The sequence below is a fragment of the Sebastes fasciatus genome, chromosome 16, assembly GCF_043250625.1.
Source record: "Sebastes fasciatus isolate fSebFas1 chromosome 16, fSebFas1.pri, whole genome shotgun sequence".
Lineage (NCBI taxonomy): Eukaryota > Metazoa > Chordata > Actinopteri > Perciformes > Sebastidae > Sebastes > Sebastes fasciatus.
In genome coordinates, this window is record NC_133810.1 from 24198206 (window position 1) to 24220272 (window position 22067).

A 22067-nucleotide genomic window follows, 5' to 3' on the forward strand; every position below is an offset into this window, starting at 1 on the left:
TATAAATGTAAAATTGTAATAAAAATATTTTGTCCCTAGAATCTAGGAATAATCGTGATAAATAATCATGATCTCAATATTGATCAAAATAATCGTGATTATCATTTTGGCCATAATCGTGCAGCCCTACTAACATATCATAGTCCGTTGACCAGTGCAGGATGTAAGTGAGGTATACGAGAGTTATGAAACCGAGAAATCACGTATTAGACTTATCTTTTATACGAATCTGACTAATACCCTTTGCTTCTCCTGCACTGCCACCTAGAGTTTAGAGTTCATTTATTTGCACATGAAATAATGATACACCAAAGGAACAGAGAAAGTCACATTGTGCAGGTGAGATAAAAAAAGAAACCAAAAGAAAAATCTCACCTCAAACGAAACAACAACGTGAAATAACAAAAGTCAACAGAGCTGAATAACAGACTCTAAATGACAGACTCAAAAACAAGGAAAAGATAGTAGATCAAAAAACAAACCGCATAAATGTAAAGTCAGGAAAACAAAATAAACTGGCGCAGACCAAATGAAAAAAAGTGGAATCAAAAGGAGAAGTGACAGTGGTGTGTGTTCAAAGACTCAAAGGATGGAGACGGAAAGGAATAGAGAAGGTGTGTTGTGCGACTAGAGGAAGACAGTTTAGCTCATCAGTCAGTTGATTCGTACGTCTATACTTGAACTGTACAGGCATGTGGCCTTACGGGCAAAATGGACGGATCTATTCCAGATGCTTTTAATGGAGACCGCACGTATAAATTATAAACTAAATGAGCACTTTGCAGGTAGTATGGCAGTCCAATAGACATTTGACTTTATAGATAAATATATGTATGACATATACAGCAGGTATGCTGTGAAAAGGACGGAATGCCCAATTATATAAGGAGACCATCTATAGGCCGTCTGATTATGAACCACATCAGTAGATAAAAGCTGTGGTTGACACAATAACATGTTTAAGTAATAAATGTTAAAATAGAGGTCTTTGAATGAAACTGATGACTCAATAAGAGCAGCCACTGTACCCGCGACGTCAATGTACCCACCCGACAAAAAAAAAAGAAACTTGAATAATGGATCATCTTTTGAAAGCATGCACTTAAAAAACAGTGCCGACAAACAGCCAACACTGCGATGACAAAGCTCAATATTTTCAGCTTTGTTCTAAGTTAATGACTGTAACACTGCTGTTGTTGCAGGGTGGTTATGTGGAAATGATCACATAACACAAAATGTGCTGTATGTGAGTCAAGGTAAGGTTCTATGCAAAATCAATATGACAGCCCCTCAGTGTCCCAATACATTACATGGATAATCATTGATGCAGAACATTGCATGTAAGTAATAAAACATAAAATGGTGTCTAGGATATTTTCTATATTGGAGCACCTCAGAGTGCATTATCATGATCATACCATGGTCTACGCAGCACAAAGCAGAAGTGCTGTTGCTATGGTTACCCGAAGTTCAATATACACTGCGCTAGGGCTGCCCCCTCTAAGTCGATTAGTCGACTAATCTGTTGTTTTGGTCTTAGTCGACTAAGATGTCGATTAGTCATTTTTTATGCTTTTTCATGCTGAATGACTTATTTCAAAGAAATTTATGAGCACATCTCTGGTAAACACAAGATTTACAGATCTGTCGAGTAAATCAACTGAGCGATTAGTCGACAGAATCGTCTAAGTGTTTGTCGACTAAGAATTTCTTAGGTCGATGACAGCCCTATATTGTGCACTGAATTAGAATGGTCACCAAACTGTTTGAGACATCCTGAATTTTTATGTCCTTAAAGGAACAGTGTATAACATTTTGGGGGATCTATTAGTAAAAATATCTACATTGGGAGCGGGTCGTCTTCATGGAGTCCACCAATGTTGCTCCACCATGTTTCTACAGTAGCACAGAAAGGACAAAACCAAACACTGGCTCTAAAGAGCGCATTCCGTGTTTTTAGGTTACCTGAAGGCCACCGTGGTTCTCCGACACGCTTGTGTAACTGCGGTAACATGAGTCACAGAGTGCAAAACCGTGGTACCGCCAGCCGCAGTCTGACTTCCGTTGCTCCTAAAGTAGTGTTATCATGGTACGGATGGCCTCTGAGCGAGGCCAACGGCATTACCAGGGTTTTGCACTCGGCGGCTCACGTTATCAGTCTTGGAAAGGGAGGAGTGAGTGGAGGGGTACTCAGTTGGTTGCAATCTGCAACCACACCCCTAGATATCGCTAAATCCTACACACTGTAATTTGTTGAAGACTGGGTAAATTGCCAACGCAATATTTTAGACATGACACTGCAAATGTATTAAAACCACAGATGAAATGTTTATTTCCTTTTTGAAAAATGTTCCTGTACATGCTGAGCCATCACATACTCATAAGAGTGGTAGAACTTATCTCCACCCTGCTGTAAAGTCACAATAGATAGTAGATACTGTAGATAGATACTGGTAGACATAGTAGGCCAAACATCAGAAAGGATGCAACAACAAAAGGTCAAATAGTATTAAGATATCCGACCTTAAGCATATTAGGATACCATAAAGTCTAGCTTTTATATCTTTAATGTTTCTCTCATATTGTTGACTTCAACATCTACTCTCTCCCATCTTGTTTTTTCCTCCAGCTCCGCATGAAGCACACATCATTTTTATGTGGGAACCCGTTTTACGCGGCTGGGCTGTTGTAGTTCAATAATGAGATGGGCTTTTAAGCGTGCTTCCCGGTAGTGAGGACGACCACATCTATCTCCTGATGCTGTAAATGACATTTCTTTCCTTGTTTATCTATGTGAAAACAATTGGATAGCTGCATCTTGCCCTTGGCCAGCGTATCCTGGCCCTGTCCAAGGGCACACCTCCCATCAATCACCGCAGGTTCAAAAAGTGAGTCACTGGGGACCTTAAGAGGAGAGTGGAAATGAGGGGAGGGGGGGGGGGGGGAAGCCCAGCATGCAGGATGCCTTCCCAATGTCTGACCTAGGGTTTTTGTACTTTGCAGTCCGCCGTGATACATTCTGGTGCAATTCTATCAGCATTTTTTCTCCTTCATTTCAAAGTTGCTGAAAACAACACTTTGAATGGGAAGATGAAGTATGTCCTTTCTCCTGCATGCTATCTCTCACCACCCTTGCCCCCCTCTGCCTGCCTACATACACACCTCATTTAATTCAAATAGAAAATCTAAGTGAAGGGAAAAGGGAAAAGCGCCCAACTCGAGCATTTTTTCCCGTGTTTCCTCGGAAATAAATCACTGGGCGTTCTCTCTTCATCAGGATAGATACCACTTGTTCATGCCCCAACATCCATCCTGGGATTCTGACAACACACTCCTGTTTTTTGCGCTGAATAGGCATTACTTTGAGACTGAGTTACGACGGCCCGTGCTTTCGGCGCCCGTATGCAAAGCGGTCCGCCATCTGACATGTGGCGGTGCACAGACTAAGAGATTGTCCTCAGTATTGCAAAAGTGTCCGCCAATCTCGGAAGAACTGCCGCCATACATCACTTAATGGCTGCGGCCGCCAAAACGCAGGTTGCAGCTGATGTCCTGCACGCATCAATCTGCGGTCATGTTCGCAGAGGGTAAAACTATCGTGTGGGAAGTGATTTGTGTAAAATAGCTGCACGCATACAATAGGTGAAGAGCATTTAGTCTGTTACCTCAGAGGATATGAAGTGTGAACTAGGATCAATTACACTTACATTACATACAGTACAGTACATTAGAAACTGAATACAAAGTGCTGCAGCTAATGCTTTTACCCGTATGTCCGGGCTCTCCCTTTTCATATTCGGTCAATTAAGTGTCTATTCTACTCACCAGTCTCACTGCAACTGATCTGCAGTTTCATGGCTACATTTACTGCTTTTCCATTACAAACAAGATCACGCTGCAGCTGGGGCTCATTTGGGTCAATGGGAAATGAGATCAGTAAAACGCTAGGCTGCGTGAGGCAGACAGGGGCAGGTGACCGTACTTTGATGACAGGATGAACTGGCAGCGAGCTGCATCAGAGTGGTAAAACGAATGCCGCCTATATAGCTGGGGATCAGGTGCTTACAGTTACGGCCACAAGCTGCCTCGCAGATAGAGTTAGGCTCTCACATCCCCGGGCACCTGGCACCTATTGATGCGTTTTAATGTTCGGGATCGTTAAACTGCAAAATATACGCTAATGCTCCTTCAGTTGGAACCATTAAAGGCTCATGTCAAATTCCTTTACAGTGCATTATGATAAATGCTCAGAGCCCTGACAGATAGCTGCGCTGTTGTGGAGAAGTATGAATACGGCGTTATGAGCTGCTATAGAAGCCACACGACTTTCAACGTACTGTACATTATGGTATTTTAACATGAGCTGAGGTTGCCGATACGTACAGTTGGCGTATACATGGACAATTTAATATGTAGTGTATATCTAGAATTTGTGCAGAACCAAACCTAACCAACAGGGCCTTTAAAATCATAGACTGTATATAAGAAGTGGATGTCACCCATTTGTTTGTGGACTGCCGTTTTGAAGCCTTGAGTTCGGCATTTTTGGTTGTCGCCATCTTGGTTTTTGGCCGTCGCCATCTTGGTTTTTGGCCGACGCCATCATGGTTTTTTGCAACCAGAAGTGACACGAGAGGATGGAGCTAAGTGCAACCAAACACTGAATACGCCATTTTTTTGGCAACCAAAATGTTACAATTAACTTTCATGAACTGAAAACACAGGTGGCACAGCGGTGGTGAAGTTTAATAAGTCTAAATATCACATTTAATTGAAATAAAGAGTTAAATATTTCAAATAATAGAGTTCTGCCCCCTAAGTAGAAAACAAGACTATGTAGTTTGCATGTTTTCCCCGTGTCAGCGTGGGTTTTCTCCGGGTTCTCCAGCTTCCTCCCACAGTCCAGAGATATGTAGGTTAGGTTAATTGTTGATTCTAAATTGCCCGTAGGTGTGAATGTGAGCGTGAATGGTTGTCTGTCTCTATGTGTCAGCCCTGTGATGGCGACCTGTCCCGGGTGAACTCCGCCTTCGCCCAATGTCAGCTGGGATCACCTCCAGACCCCCCGCGACCCTGAATAGGATAAGCAGTTACAGATAATGGATGCATGGAACTGAAAACACACTGTGAAAGGGTTAAAGTTAAAGACGAAAACACGGATAACTACCAGACCGGACCGGCAGTGGTAGCGACCTGTCAATCACAAGGTAGCCACGCCCTAAAGCATACCCTGCTATATGGTCTAATTTACTAAATGAACATCACGCTGTATTGACGAAGACTTAAACTAGTGATTGAGACCATAAACTCATGTTTACAATATTTACTGAGGTAATAAATCAAGTGAGAAGTAGAAGTATACAATCAGACTTCTTTTTGCAACTAGAGGAGTCGCCCCCTGCTGGCTACTAGAAAGAATGCAAGTTTAAGGCACTTCCGCATTGGCTTCACTTTTCAGACCCGGAGGTTGCCCACTGGTCCGAAGGTAACAAAATCCACCTACCAACACCTCTAAATCTCACTAATTAATATGTTATATCTGGCATGTTTAATCCATATAAAAACTGACATGTTAAAGGAACACATTAAGGTTTTAGGGAGAGTTATGTGTGGGACTATTTCTTGGTCAGGCGCAGTGATTTCTTGAAGTCCAGTCGTCACCGTGAGGTTGCAGTGTGTCTTCTAAATTAAACAACAAAATACATAATTTGTCCATGCCCTTTAGAATGACAGGTACGTTTTTTTTTCTGAGCTGACACCACGTGAAATTTGTATTTATTACTGTTGTTGTATGTTAAGTTTACTTCTGCATTGGCTTCACTTCTCGGAACTGGAGGTTGCGCACTGTTTAAAATACAAAATCAGAACTCAGACCCATGAATCAAACTATCCTGGTGGTATTTTTTTTTTGTTATAATTCCATCACCTGTTTAAAACTCAAATGTATTTTGACAATAACAACATCTAACTAACTATTTCTTTTTAATTGGCTACATACAGGGTAAATACTTACAGAACCACACAACGTAACTCAATAGCTCAGCAACATTTGTAAAGCTACATTCTGTTGTTGAGTTATTGTGTTAAACTCCATGGTATTTTTAAGGCTGTATTTTGTGATGTTATACTGTCATGGGTTCCTATTTTTTTGTCCACTCATTGCATATTTACAGAATTTCTTGCTACAATATGTCTTATGTTTTTGGGTTGGGGTAATGTCGACATCTAATGTCTTGATGAACAGTACAAATGAAGGCGTTGAATTGACAGTGGATAGGACTTTGTGGGTCCATGTGTGACACTACAGTCCAAGGACAGGACACATTATTTCCCATCCTTTTTGCCTACAAGTGAACTTCATGAAAACATCCTGTACAGAAACATGTTGCATCTCCACATGCAGCTCTGAAGCCCTTCATTTAAAGTTATCCAAAATAATCACAGAACAGATTTTCCACTTTTGAGCAGTCACATGGATTTCTGAAATCTGCAGGGCTATCTACAACAATTGACAACACTTCATAAATCACCCCAGTACAGCACCTTCTGTTAGACATTTACAGGCTCTCCAGTTTCTTTGTCATCCTGTTTATGCACATCTACAGTATGCTCGGCGAAATTCATTTTCCCTCCGTCGCACAACTGACAGAATACCATTTAATACACACTAAGCCCGTATCGCTGTTTATTACGCCAGACAAGGACAAAGTAAGGAAGGAGAGTAGCTTAGGAAAGCATCAGAGAACTGTATTTGTGCTGATAATCTAAATTATTTTCCATGTTCAGTATAGGGCAGAGAGAAAGACAATGTAAATGCTGACATAATCAACAAACACTGCAAAAAGAAGCTGAATAGTATTAAAAACATTACATACAATATACAAATATGACTTCTAGAGCCATCGTGACTGCTGACTGAAGTGGAATTATTATCCACTGCATCGTCGTGGTTTGCGCAGTCCATGTTTAAATTTTTACAGTAGTCAGAGTCAGAGTTAATTCAACTCATCGGTTTAGTTGCAGCTGATGGGTTGAGACTGACTTTCCACTAAGCAGATAGTTAGTCATTAAAAACCAAAGAAATTCTTAGTCGAAAAACACACATACGATTTTATCGACTAATCGTTTAGTTGATTTAATCGACATCTGTAAAACTCCAAAAAGAATCACACAAAAGCACCAATTTAAATCTTATGCTCGTAAGCTTCTTGGAAATAAGTCATTTAGTATGAAAAAAGATTAAACAAAATGACAAATTAACTAAAGAAATCTTAGTCAACTAAGACCAAAACGACCGATTAGTCAACTAACCAACTAAGAGTGGGCAGCCCTATTAAAAACCTACCCAACCAGCTAACTTAGTTTTTCTCTGGCTTGGCTATGTAATGGAGAGGAGAAGATAAATGTGTACTTTAATCAGTTAAAGAGCTTCAAACCCATGGCTGAGTGATTTCCCCCTGTAATGTTGCGTGTGGTGCAACTTGCAGTAATCACATTAAACACTGTGGTATGTGCCGTACATTGATCATAGGGAGAAGAAACGTTCACATTTTTTAATGTAGCACCTCCCACTTAAAGCAGCAGTGGGTAGAATTGGAGCAAATATGATTAAACTAAGTTATTTTTATAAAACGGTCACTATATCCTGACAGTAGTGCATGAGACAGGTAATCTGAAAAAATCATGTGCCTCTGGTGTCTTCCGGTGCTGCTAATGGGATCTCCAAGATTTCATAGACGGGAGGAAAACAACCAATCAGAGCCAAGCTGGAGCCTTGCCGTCTCCGAGCAGCTGTCAATCACTCGCAAACTCCGATCAAACGGTCAAACTACGCAGCGCTTTTCAAATATGAATCAATATTCTGTTACTGTAATGGCTATTTCTCACGTTTAATGTTTTCAGCAACATATTTGAGTGTACTACAATACCAAGCACCGCCCACCAGCCGGAGCAAACTTTCTCATTTTACAGCTAAACAGTACACTAAAATATGTTTTACACGAGAAATCGGCAGTAGAGTAACAGAATATTGATTCGTATTTGATCAACGCTGCCTAGTTTGACCGTTTGATCGGAGTTTGCGAGTGACTGACAGCTGCCTCTGTTGAATGAACAGCCAATAGGAACGCTCTCTCTCTCTCTGAAAAGACCTGTGATTGGCCAAAGTAGATCGATTTTTTAAAGACTGAAAACAGAGCAATGAGGAGGTGCAGAAGTCTAGTTTTCTCTCAGAACACTTGAATAACAATATGCTGAAAGGTTATTATGGAATTTTTGCCCAATGATGACAAAAATATTCTGCCTACCGAAGCTTTAATGATGCAAATAATGATGTTCATTAGCAGTTTTAAATCTTTTAATTCAAATCAAATTCAGGTGGCGTCTTCATGTCAGAAAAAAGGATGATTTATGTTTTATATATTGTATATATTTGTACTGCGTACATCAATGTACTATTAAATGACTTGAGTGTAGTCTGGTATTCTACAGTGTACATTCTCTCAATGACTACAAGCTCATCCCAAAGTCACCATTTCAAAAGTGCTTGCCTCAGAACACCCCCTGGACATTTGTCAACTATATTTAGTGGGGGGAGAGAGGGGGGTCATCAGCACTTGTATTTGAACACATATTTTGCTTTGTACCAGCTATATACAGTCTTCTTATCAACAAAAAAAAAAGATCCCGTAGCACATATTACTACGTATCTATAAAATTCTGTAGTGCTGTGTGTAGATGAATAAGAGTTTTAACAGATTTGGCTCTTTGTAGTCCAGACATGTCCAGCACTTGGTTAACACTCAGCAGGAAGAATGGCATGTTCACAGCATTTGTGATATGTCACCCTTCATGCTTTGTTAATGGTGGAAGCTGAGATCATAAAATCCATTCCTGTGACGATGACAGCTTGATTTGAAATATGTCCTCCAGAAGGACGAATGTGTGACCGAGGTGAGAACCGAGCCGGGTCCTGTTATCTCTTCCAACTGACTGGACGGACGTCACATTTGTGTTTTTTCTTTTTTTTCTTTTTCTTTAATATTGAGATAAATACGGTGAATTTCTGAGCAAGAAGTCCCATTACCCATTACTCTACATGATCCCAGTTCCCGTGTGCAAATCAATAACAGCGACAGAAGCAATGTCAGATCACCCCGCCCTCTTTCCTGACCGCACCCTCCATGACCCCTGGCAGCAGAAGTGCACACGCAAAGAAATAATCTCTTCCTAGATCAGATGCAGAAACGGATATAGACATACGCATGACCTTTAAGTAAGTGGCACAAGTAACAGACTATCAAACAAGCTATCCTGTGATTGGCATCTGCTTCATGGCCAAAGGCTGGATTTTTTTAATTCTGGAAACAAAGCCAACTGCGTATGCTGACTGGGGGGGGGAGGGAGGGAGGACAACAAGTATTCCAGGAGTCTTTTCATGCAGTAATGAGCAGAGAAGACAATAGCTGTGTACTGTCGGTGGAATAAATGCACAATTTGTCTGGAGAAGAACTTGAAATGTTACAGGTAACAATGATTAAAATGCTCAGTATACGTACAAAGTAACACCATATTTTTAAATGTATTGAGAGACTGGTTAATAATTAAATGGGCCTCTTATGAAACTGATTTTGCTAGGTCATGTATTTCATTACTCCACTTAATAAATGCATTCAGATACATTTTATGGGACTTTTAGGAAAAACCACATCATAACATCCCATCGTGCCACATGTATGTTGAGCGTGGGTCAGAGAAACTGTGCCATACGTTTGTTTGTATATATCAAAGTGGACTGTGTTGTCCAGCAGTGGCAGCATTTCCAGTCGTGGCATCATTGTAGTGGCAGACAACTCGACCGAGATACAATCACTTGATGCAGAGACATGCAAGGTCTACTTATAGCACTTTCTATGACGCTCCATGTCTGTAATGCATTATATAACATACTTATAATGCGTTATAATCTGCTTATAGCACTGTATAATTATAGTTATTAGCACTCATACATATACACAATGCATTATACAAATAACCATAACACATTATAAAGCATTTTATAATGACTTATAAGGTCAAGTATAATACTTCATAATTGCAGGTCACTCACTGACATTTTATTTACAAGGATCATTATAATTCCCATAGTTTTAATATGTTATAATCTTTTTATAATGCATTATAATCACTGGATCATCAGGAAGTTTATTACTTCACTTAAAGCACCCAATAACCACTTAGAATAATCGCATTATAATGCATTATAAACATACTTGTAATACATTATAATCTACTTATAGCACTGTATAATCATATTTATAAGCACTCAAATATATTCATACAATATCAAAACAATAATAACACATTATAATGGATTCTATAATGACTTATGAAGTATTATGGTACTTGATCTAATAATTGCTGGTCACTCAATGACTTTTTTTTTGCAAGGATCATAGTGTATTATAATTCCCATAGTTGGAATAATCTTTTATAATGCATTATAATCACTCTTATAATGCATTATAATGTGATTATTCTAAGTATTTATTGGGTTCTTCAAGTGAAGTAATGAAATGCCCTGAGGTGTAGGGATATTATAACAGTGATTATAATGCATTATAAAAAGAGTATAACGTATAATAACTATGGGAAATATAAAACAGTGTTATGTGGGCGTCATAGAAAGTACTACCTACCGCATAGTAGTATTAAAAAAACAAACATTGGTATTATCCTCAAATAATTATACTTTCCTTGCCGGGTCTGCTATGCTCTGGTTACCTTGCTGAATATAAATATGCGTAATGCATCGTTCAGGTTACATGGGGGTTGAGGTCTATGATTCAGCTCTATGGCCATGGGCAATTTGTTAGGAGGTTACATCCAAGGGCTATAATCCCAACAAGCAGATAATGAAAGAGAAGAGATACATACACCATTTGCAACTGATGCATTAGTCGGGGGAAAATATCACAAGTTTTTCTGAAACTATAATTAAAAAACAATTCATGAATGCTGGGATAGCTGCCGTTTGGGCGTGTGTACCATTTCTTGAATTCCAGTTTGGCTCGCAGATCAATGAGGGAGAAGAGGGCAGGGTCTGAATAGAGTGGCTGCAGAGTGGGCTTTTCATCTGGATATTCTGGTGGTTAAGACCACAACGCATTAGGAAAACCCTATGGCATCACTCTTGGCCACCTCTTTCTGACCATTCAAACTCGTCTTTCTCCATTAATGTACACCTTTGAGTTAGTTTTTATTTCAAATATGGGTGTCGGCCAGGCCGTTGGGAGCCACAGTCAGTGTCCAGGGTTATGCCAAATTAAAACCCTCTTTGTTGGATCTCGAGAGCTGAAGGTCGTCAGCAGTGTGTGTGTCACGACAGAAGTAGCTGACTGATGTTGGAAATATCAAGACATGATGGACTACAGCTCCCTAGCCTGAGGGTAAAGCACAGCTCCTCTCTGCCTGGGATACTCACTCTTTAAAACTTGCTCTACCCACTCCAGTGCATTCACAGGCTGCAGTAAGACAATAGCGGGCTACAGCCAACAAAATATTTAAGCGAGCAACACTGAAGTAGAAATGTTTGTTGAAATCATCTTCAAGTCAAGGTAGCTGTAAAAATGTTCAAACCTGCCAGTAATGAAGTATAATACAAAAAAATAATTTAATCTAGAATCAGACATCAAAACAATTCCTCTTTCATGTCTTCACATTTTTGCTTAGAACTCATGTAAAGTGATATAAAATGTGGTACTGTTGCATGATTTGTATTCAAACATTAGTTGCTTCTTTGATATAAAACATGCGTATTTGAATGGTGAAATGATACAAACACCAACAGTGCCAATATTTGAAGTATTTACGGAAATATACACAGAAATATACAGCATATATGCATCTTTTACACAATCTTATGCTCATAATTAATGCATAGTTTCATCATTCATTGTGGACAAGTTGCGCATTTTGAACTGTTGGGAGTGATTTTATTAAAAAAATATATTTCTTTCAAATCTGCTGGTTGTTTTTAGTCAAAAATGTATCAACTAGGACTGTCAAAGTTAACGTGTTAATAACGTGTTAACACAAATTAGTTTTACCGCCACTAATTTCTTTAATGCATTAACGCAATTTGGGATTTTTAGGTTGTAGCGGGGCCAGTTTTACAGCTAGAGTGAAACATATGAAACTACAAAACCTAAGGAATCCATTGGTACCAACCATGTCATACTAGTTTGTCGCCTACGAGGCTAAATAACGTTCCAAACTTACGCAAAATGTTGGCGAGGAAAAACTGGCATGGCCATTTTCAAAGGAATCCCTTGACATCTGACCTCAAGATATGTGAATGAAAATGGGTTCTATGGATACCCACGAGTCTCCCCTTTACAGACATGCCCACTTTATGATAATCACATGCAGTTTTGGGGCAAGTCATAGTCAAGTCAGCACACTGACACACTGACAGCTGTTGAGTTTTCCATGTTATGATTTGAGCATATTTTGTTATGCTAAATGCAGTACCTGTGAGAGTTTTCTGGACAATATTTGTCATTGTTTGGTGTTGATAATTGGCTTCCAATAATAAATAGATACATAAATTTGCATAAAGCAAGCATATTTGCCCACTCCCATGTTGATAAGGGTATTAAATACTTGACAAATCTCCCTTTAAGGCACATTTTGAACAGATACAAAATGTGTGATTCATTTGTGATTAATCACGATTAAATATTTCATTTGATTGACAGCCCTATAGTGTTAATTCATTAATTGTTCTCTTGATATAAAATGTGCATATTCAAAGCATTGCACAACGGTGAAATGATACAGATAACCAACTGTTCCAATATTTTGTTTACAATGAGAAGTATACACAGCAATTTACAACATACTGTACATGTATATGGCTCTTTTACCCAATCCTATATATGCTCATAATTAATGTATAGTTTCATAATTCATTGTGGACAAGATGTGGATTGTCAGTTTGTTTTAAATTGTGCGATTTTATTAAAAAATCTTTTTTAAAAATTCATATCTGCCAGCTTTTTTTATTGGAATATTTATCAACTAAAATGTGCCACAAAATTTGAGCAGTTCTTGGTCACATTTAGTCGCTTTGACTTGTAGAACAAGCGACAGCACTGTTGCTGATGAGGAAGACAATAAAGCCTTTAAAATCATTTAGATTAGTTAAAATCGCTGCCAACTGTCATGAATGAACTACTTGAAATGCCTTTAGTGGGGCAGAGTAAAGAACGAATATGTTATAGAAGCATACTGATGACAATTCCCCGACTGAAATCGGCTGCAAATTGAAAATTCTGAAATGTGAAATGTTGTTGTACTACTGTCGAGCATCATACGGTTGATTCAACTGTCTGAAACAGCTGTGAATGAGACATTTCTTTGCCGCTCGCTCTCATTTCCTTCCACTATGAATCTATGAAACAGCTCTGGAATGGCAGCGCTCCAAAACACGGAACGAAGACGTAACCTCAACTATAACATATTTTTTACAATGGCTAACATCAGGCTAACGCATTTTGGCACATAAGCCTTCATCAGAGCATCTGTTTTTGGCAGAGCAGCCAACCAGAGGAAGGTTATATGAGGAGGCACACCTGCTATATGTTTTTCACTGCTTGCTCTCATTCTCATCAAGTGGGATGGAGACGCATGACTGACAAGCTGCTGCCTGCAGCCTATTTAAAAAAAGATACAGGGGAATAGTACTAATACTTAATAGTCACACATTAGATTGTATCTGTTTAAATAGAATTATAATCAGCCAAATTCTGTCCGCAAAATGTTAATTTATCTACATTTGAAACTGAATATTCGAAAAATTATATTTAGCATTACAGAAAAAAAGCCAACCCGCCACAGTGAATTAAATATGTGAAGTTCTTGAGGCAATGAACATCATCATGTATCATGTAATCATTGCATGATTTTGTTTAATGTAGTCCAGCTTCTTTTTACAAGGGCTTTCAAAGTCGACGCAATAATAATGTTATGATTTGAGCATATTTTTTTATGCTAAATGCAGTACCTGTGAGGGTTTCTGGACAATATTTGTCATTGTTTTGTGTTGCCAAATGATTTCCAATAATAGATATATGCAAACATTTGCACAAAGCAAGCATATTTGCCCACTCCCATGTTGATAGGAGTATTAAATATTTGACAAATTTCTCTTTAAAGTATATTTTGAACAGATACAAAATTAGCGATTAATCGCGATTAAATATTTGAATCGACTGACAACCCTACATTTTACACATGGCCTATAGCACATTCAGAGATTTTGTAGGTGAGTCATGCCACATTATCTCTACCTACCATTCATTAAATATTATTTTTTTCAATAAGTTGAATCTGTTATTTCTGACTATTAATTAGTAATCGTGGCTAAACAAGGGATGAGCATGATTTTATGCAAGCATGGGGTTTCCCAGCATGTTGATATATTTCCATATACTGTAGATTTTTTGGCCATGACACACTAGAGCTGGAGCAAATTAAAGTGTCGACAGACGTACTATTGTGTTACTCGCTCTCGTTAAATCAACATCACACTCCGCTAACATGCCCTGGAAGTGAAAAAAAAAAAAGCCTCCTTTGTTCTTTGTTTTTGGATGTACATAGCCAGAAGCTTTTCTGAATACAAACTTTTGGAACACATGTTTACAGCATGGTGCTGAAATGAATAGGTACAATCATATAGCATGTTCAATTATAGCCATCGCTGAGGTTGTCAGTCAGCGTCGAGTCATGACGTCTTCGGTGAGGACCAGGCCCCAGATGTTCATGTCAGAACGATGAAACAGGAAACATCCTCCAAAACTTCTCCAAACTCATAATTTGACATTAAAGTAACCCGATCCTTAGCTATTAGCAATAGGCTATAGCATGCTGTTAAAAAATCCAACTATTTTTATACTGCTTAACATCTATTGTGGTTAAATAGTTTCAGTAAAACAATCAACCCAAATGACACACGCTAATGACTCGTCCCCCACGCCTTCTATTTTCAGCAATTATCAAAATAACCATTATTCTAAAGAGCGGATGTTAAAAAGATGCACAATTTCCAATAAAAGTTAATGGGGCAAACGTGTTTTCCCTCATCTGCAAATCAAACGCTCAGAATGTGAAACACAAAGACGCCATAAAAAAACACCTCCAATCGGAAATTATTAAAAATCAATACATTCACTATATCCCTGGTCTGTCTGTCTGTCTGCTCTTCTCCGTGTGTGTGCCCTACTTCTCGAGGAGCAGCCATCTTCGATATATGTGAATAGATGCATAGTAATGACATGGTAGCAGTCACATAAAAGCCGTTGCCTATATTTTGCCACGGGGCCCACTCTTCGACAGATTTCAGGAGGAGTGACTCGTGAACATCACTCTGCACACACGTTCATACCCTCGAGAAACCCCCCCCAAAAACAGATGTGGCCGCAACACGTACCTCCAAAATCAGGCCTTAAACGGATGTCATATCCCTTCAGCAACTTGTCCACGGTGGCCTTGGCCACAGACATTCCGGTGCTTCCAGTGGAAGAGCTGAGGGCACAAATCACAATTGTTAGAGCCATTTTAAGCAGCAAAAACAGATGGTCTAATACTTTTGTCATGGACATTTTGTTTCTCCACAGCACACCTAGAGTACTGTACGATAAATGGTCACTGCACTCTGTTCTCAACATTAATGACATGAACGCCACCTTGGAGGAGGTACGTCAACGTGGTGAGGCTTTGACAAAAGGGAAAGAGGCTGCATTAAACATCACAAATTCATCCATGCGTTCAAATTTCTTCACATTTTGTCTATTTCAATCACAATTTTAGTGAACTTCAGTTGAAATTTCGCATTCTGGGCTGTCACTAGTAAGAATAAACATTCACACTGCAACACATTTTTTGCTGGTAGATGTATTTTTTTCTGTATGTTGCAGTCAGTTGTCAGACAAATCAGGGCGTTGTATGTGGATTTATTTGTAATTTTTTATTATTAACGTTTTTGTGTGTTTGCTTGTCTCTCTTTTTTTGTCTCGTTTTGCCTTTAGTTCCTGGTATTGTTATGGTCTTTTGTTGTTATATATCTGAAATAAGGCACTTTACAGAAGTCTGAATTACTGATATGCACATGAAACATTTGAAACAGTTGTCAGACACATATTAAAAGCATGCTGACTATTGTGTTGTCATGGAGAGAAGGTTAAGAAATGTGTCTTGTGTATGCATTTCCCCCCTTGTAACCACACCTGCAGTAAATTCATCTAAACAGTTGAGGGGCTGGGATGATGATACACCTGTCGAGCATTTTATTGATGCAAAAAAGTGGCTTTTAAAGTAACAATGTCATATTTTTTTAGGTAGGAGCCCAGTCTCATTCGTGGTATTTAAATAAGCTCAGTGTTATAACACGGCCTCCCATCATGCTGTCAGAGGCTTCGTCGGTCTGAGCCTGGACTGGAGACAGACTACATCCCCAGGAGGAGAGCAGATAGTCCGCACTAGTCTGACTGACATTTATAACATTGGTGCCATGACCTGCATCACCTGACCGAGACCGGCTCTCCAGCTGAGGTTCCTTGTTACTGGGAGGGTGTGGAATGAGCGTATAGGGTGGGTTGGGGGAAGACTAAGGGAGGAAGTGGGTTAAAATTGCTCCCCTGATAGGAGCACTATAGCCCTGGGCTCAGTCAGGGAAGCACTGTTCAATTAGCTCATAGGTAGTGCAGCTGTTCATCAAGCTGGCCGCTTACAGGGCTTGTGGGTTTGACACCTGAGTGCATCGTTATGAGGGGGATATCTATGACAACCTGAGACACATACGCCCCTTTCGTTTGTTATTATTTATAATATAAAGGGATCAAAATGGAAAAAAATAGTGCAAGCCAGTTCTCAATGAGCACCTAAATCTCAGGTTACTGCAGCCAATAAGGAGGCCATGAGGTGATATGGAGCCTTTAAAACAATAAAGGAATTGATCTGGAGATTGGAACTGCATGTGATGATGCTCATGAAGGCCTGATGTGCACTAATTCATACTGTAAACATGTTATTGAAACGTTAAATCTCACACCCTGCCATCCTGTCTGGGGGGAAGCAACAGCAAGATGATGATGACCTGCTGCTGGGATGATTTTTTTTTTTCGATTTGAAATCGATTTTGGTTCGAATCAATAATAAATGGGCAATTAAGAAAGATTATGCGAATAGGAATATTATAGTGTGCGTTTATTGAGATGAATGCAATGAGTGGGCTTTCAGACACAGTGTTGCTCCTCCAGCCAGCAGCAGTGGAGACTCTATACATCTGGCTGCTTAACCCTGGAGTAATCAATCGATCGATCCTATCAGCTAATCATTACAGTGAGGTGAGGGCTGTCCTTTTTCAGACTGGAAGTCGCCCTTTCCAATATGTATACCCCCCCTCCATCCCATTTTGATATCGGGAGTAGGTTACGTTTCACAATAGGGCTCGATGCCGTGCACGCGCATGTTTTTACGCTCGCGCGCGCAACAGCTCCGTCTAATAGAGCAGATATCGGCAGCAATGCCTCTTAATAAGGAGGCCCGGGTACCACGTTTAATGCGATTTGCCACATCTCAGCCTTTTATTGAGCGATAATCACAGCCTGTTGGTGTGAGAGTTTTTTTTTTATTATTATTATTTATTATTATTTGATTATTTGTTTCTTTTCTCACCTTTGAGCAAAGCAGAAGAAGGACAAAGCCGTCAGAGCAGAGAAAATTCCACATAATTTATCTTCTTGACGACCCAACATCTCCACAAAATCCTTAGATATAGTTTCTATAATCCAACCAGTCCAGTGGTCCTCCAGGAAAAGTAAAAAGTGGCAATTAACAAAAAAAAATAATTGCCTTTTTTTTTTTTTATTAAAAAAAAACAGGTGGAATAAACTACACCTACATGCGATGTGTCTTCATTAAAATTTTTAAAAATAATAAAAAAAGAATGTGGTAATTGTGGCTCCCTGCTGTTTTGCCCGGCTATGGAAATCCGTGCAGGTCACAGAGCCCCTCGACCAACACCAGAAGATCAGACATCTTGCTCAAAAAACAGCATACACAATACTTTTAAAAGTGATGACAAGTATTCTTCCTCTTAAAAAAACAAACACTGGCATGAATGAGTGAGCGGCAGCCTCTCGACGCTCAAATCGGCGGATGAAATTTCCCAGTCCAAATCTGCAGAAGAGGCATGGTTCCAGCGATGCTCCGGCTCCAGACTACTCCACACTCCACACCAGCCGCGATGATGTTGTTAAAAGATATTTGTTTGAGCTGGGAAAAAAATCGTCTGAAGAAGGGGAGCGGTGGGTTTCCAAAAAAAAAAGAAAATCTTCATTCCCTGTTTTTTTTTTTTTTTTTTTTAGTCCCCCCCGTTGCTGCTGCTGCTGCTGATGATGATGTAGATCAGCGCAAAGTCACTGAGGGGAAAATGCACATTGAAAAAGCACTGGGTAATATCTGATGCAGACGTCAGAGCAGGCTATATCACTCCTCTGGTTGGAAGAAAAAAAAATTAGATGCCGAGAAAATATGGATGGCCCCTTATATACGCCAATGCATATCACGGTATCATCTCACACAGATGCTATTTGGAGAAAAAGTCCACTTGCCTCCGCTGTCCGACGGTAAATGGCGTTTCAACACGTTAATGTTGGTGCGCTCTGCTTCTCCTCCAAACACTGAGCACATGACAGACATGCAACAGTCCGATGAGACATGATGAGGATGTCTTCTTTTTTTTTTTTTTAGTTGAAATTAAAATGATGTCCTATCCTACTGGAGGGGTGGGGGGGGGGGGGGGGGGGAGAAGAGGAAGAAGAAGACACCTAAGGTGAATTCCTTAGCGACAGCCTGTTCATGCGCTGTCTATTCTCTCTGAAACCCATTAGGATGCTGGGAGTGTGTGTGCCCGTGCGTTTTCATGCATTTTATTCCACTTTGCCAAAAAAAAAAAAAAAAAACACACGCACCCACACATGAACACGCGCAATATTTTTTTTTATTATTATATTGTATTTATTTATTTATTTCATATTCCTTATTACGCACCAGGAGTCGCTCTTTTTTTTTTTTTTTTTTTTTGGAGATGTGAGACATAAACATTTCCTTTTGCTGGAAATTTGGCTAACGCGCACTTCACAATTCGAGAATCACACACACACGAGCTTGTGTTTTTTATACAGAGGAGGAGGAGGAGGTTTTCTTCAGGGATCTCTGTGCTGTCCAGTTGCTAAGCAACCCCAGCCAGCACTGATGCAGTTGTGGTGGTGATTCGAAGGCTATGCAGCAAAGGCTCATTTAAAGGAGTAGACCCGATGCTGTCACCACCGCTGGGGTGTCAGTGGGACAAAAGCAGATACAGCAAACTGATGTAGCATGGAGCCATTTCTGTTATGATAGGGAGGTGGTGGTGGTGGTTGGGGGGGGGCGCCATTTAGCCTACAGTAATACATGTAAAAGAAATGTGGCATGTCAGGGATATCGCACTACTTTTGCTCCATCATCATTGTCCGACTCCTCATCATCATCCTCATCACCATCTCTGTCAGGGCCACTGTGATGAATCAATCCAGTCCATAGCCTCAAACATGTTAATACTCAACAGGTATTTGTTGCTTTTGCATATTCTCTGCTGTCTTCCATACAGGAAAAAAATGCAGTTTGTCCCTCCCATATAGGTGATGTCACAGCACTGAGAAGAAAAAAGGATATGAATTGGCAAAGAAGGAAAAATTACAGTTATAGTGATGTTTTATGGTTTGGACAATAATGTCACCCTTATTTCAGTGTCAACGTTAAACACAAAAAGTAGAATAATTCTACATTTAGTTCTTTCTGTGCTCGAGGTTTAGAGGAGACATGGCCTATAAACTGGACTACTCAATCCTCTGATCATGAGACTGACGTAATTTTTAAAAATGAAATGGCATTGCAATTACTGTACATCAAAGAGCAATACCACCGAATGACTGACCATGACCTGGCACCCAAGGGTGACCAATTAGCATAGCATGATCTGCAAGACTGACAGACTGGCTTTCACAGTTTACACTTGTTGCATCACAGCAGTGAATACAATACTGTCATAGTTTGATGGCTGTAAGTCTGTGGCAAAATGTTAGAAACTATAAATTGAGTGTGAAAGTTCAGTTGTGACATTAATTGTTTGACAAAAAACAAAAACAAAAAAACTTACTAGCCGAAGAAGACCATGACATGCGGTTAAAGCTTTGGAAAAAGCCATTTAGTGGACTTAGAATTAAAGGAACAGTGTGTAACATTTCGTGGGATCTGTTGGCAGAAATGGAATATGATATTAATCACTATGTTCTCACTAGTGTATCACCTGAAACTAAGAATTGTTTTGTTTTCGTTAGCTAAGAATGAGCCGTTTATGTCTACATATCAAGAGAGCCCGTTCTCATTCCCAGGGCGTTAAATACAGAGACTTTGTCACGGCAGTTGGCGTTCGGTACCGCCGCACGCGGCACCCTTTGCGCCGGTATGAAACGCACCGGGAGTTCTATTAACTATAATATAAACCCATCGGCGGCAAGAGTGAACGCTCCAAGAAAGTGTGCCGAAAGTGTAGTGATGTAGTTTAAAGAGCGAAAGTGACACACCAGGCGAGCGGGAGGGGAGGTGGATGGGTCCAACAAACACAGGGCTTTCATCCAGGAGACCGCCATTTGTGTCCCGTGCGTCACTTTACAATCAGCTGTTCGTTCGTGTCCCATGTTCATAACTTTCAGTGTCATCTTCACTGTACAATCGCAGTAGTTTTAAGCCCAACCATGTATTTTTTCCTAAACCTAACTGTAGTGGCTTTGTTGCCTAAACCTAAATTGGGGTAAAGAGGGTAACTATAGTGGTTTTGATGCCGAAAATAAAGTGACGGCAAAGGGCGGGACACAGTGTTGGTATGTGACGAGTTGGGATGAGAACGTGTTGAGGGAGCGAATCCTCTTCACGGAGCCGGCCGTCACGTTTCTACAGTAGCCCAGAATGGACAAACCAAACACTGACTCTGGATAGGGTCATTCACGTTTTCGCATCGGCCACCGTAGTTCTCCTTCACGCTTGGCACACAGAAGTTTCAGTTGATTGCAATCTGCAAACTCACCGCTAGATGCCACCAAATTCTCCACACTGCACCTTTAAGATTTTTTAGTACAACTAAATCAGTTGAGTTCTTTAAAGACTATTTGTGCAAAATAGTTTGCCTGCAAACTGGTCTTCTTTGTGCTTGTCGAGTGTTAGTCTAAAGTTATAATCTGATTTTAAAGGGGCCTTCAGAGACAGCACAGTATCTTGTCTACAACCTCTAAGGAAATAATCTTAAGTGATCTACACAAAATTTTGAATTTGTAATATTGAATGAACTAATAATTGTCCTCACATCGAGAAAAAAAAAAAAAAAAAAAGCTAAAAGGAGAGTGATGTGAATTTTTTTTGGGAGAGCAAGAGAGGGTCTTTAATTTTTCCATGCCCCAGATTTACATTTTATGTCATCCTTTTCTTGTGGGATTTGCTGTAAAAAAAAAGATTGAATAGATCAAATCATCAAAATAGTTGACATCAACAACAGCCTTTTGTGGGCTCAATGGATAATAAAGTTGCATTTTGCCATATACAGGGACAACAATCACTCCTCAGTATCAGGGCTTTATTTTCTAGTAGCTAGTCCGACCAATAATAGATGTGGATCTTTAGCGTTAGTAGGGATTGAAGATTATCTCTCTATAGAGTGAGACCTTTTTTCACTAGCCAACAGTCACCTTCACCTTATTCTGCATTAATGATAATAAAGCATTATATTATCTAACCTTTAATATAATGCCGCTTCAACACAACCCAAACTGTTCTACTAATGGATAAAGCAAAAATATTACACTGGAGAAATTATAGGGGAGGATGTTGAATCTTTTTCTAAGTCAAAAGGAGGATCCAAAGAAATATTAATAACGATGGAGAGTGTCTTGTTTTTTTAAGAAGTGAAACAC

The 22067-nt window shown here is 39.7% G+C and overlaps 1 protein-coding gene across 2 annotated transcripts in view; it reads right to left on the reverse strand.

The window, feature by feature from the left end:
* Window positions 1-18922, reverse strand: part of gabrb4 (gamma-aminobutyric acid type A receptor subunit beta4) — a 66408-nt gene extending 47486 nt beyond the window's left edge. The window contains exons 1-2 of one of the 2 annotated variants that reach the window (XM_074610967.1): window positions 17737-18922; window positions 15491-15585 (exon numbers count right to left, since the gene is read on the reverse strand). In XM_074610967.1, the coding sequence (XP_074467068.1) occupies window positions 15491-15585; window positions 17737-17816 (175 nt within the window). In that variant the 5' untranslated portion in view covers window positions 17817-18922. The remainder of the gene's footprint in view (window positions 1-15490; window positions 15586-17736) is intronic. The other variant, XM_074610966.1, reaches the window with a different exon arrangement.
* Window positions 18923-22067: the final 3145 nt, after the last annotated feature.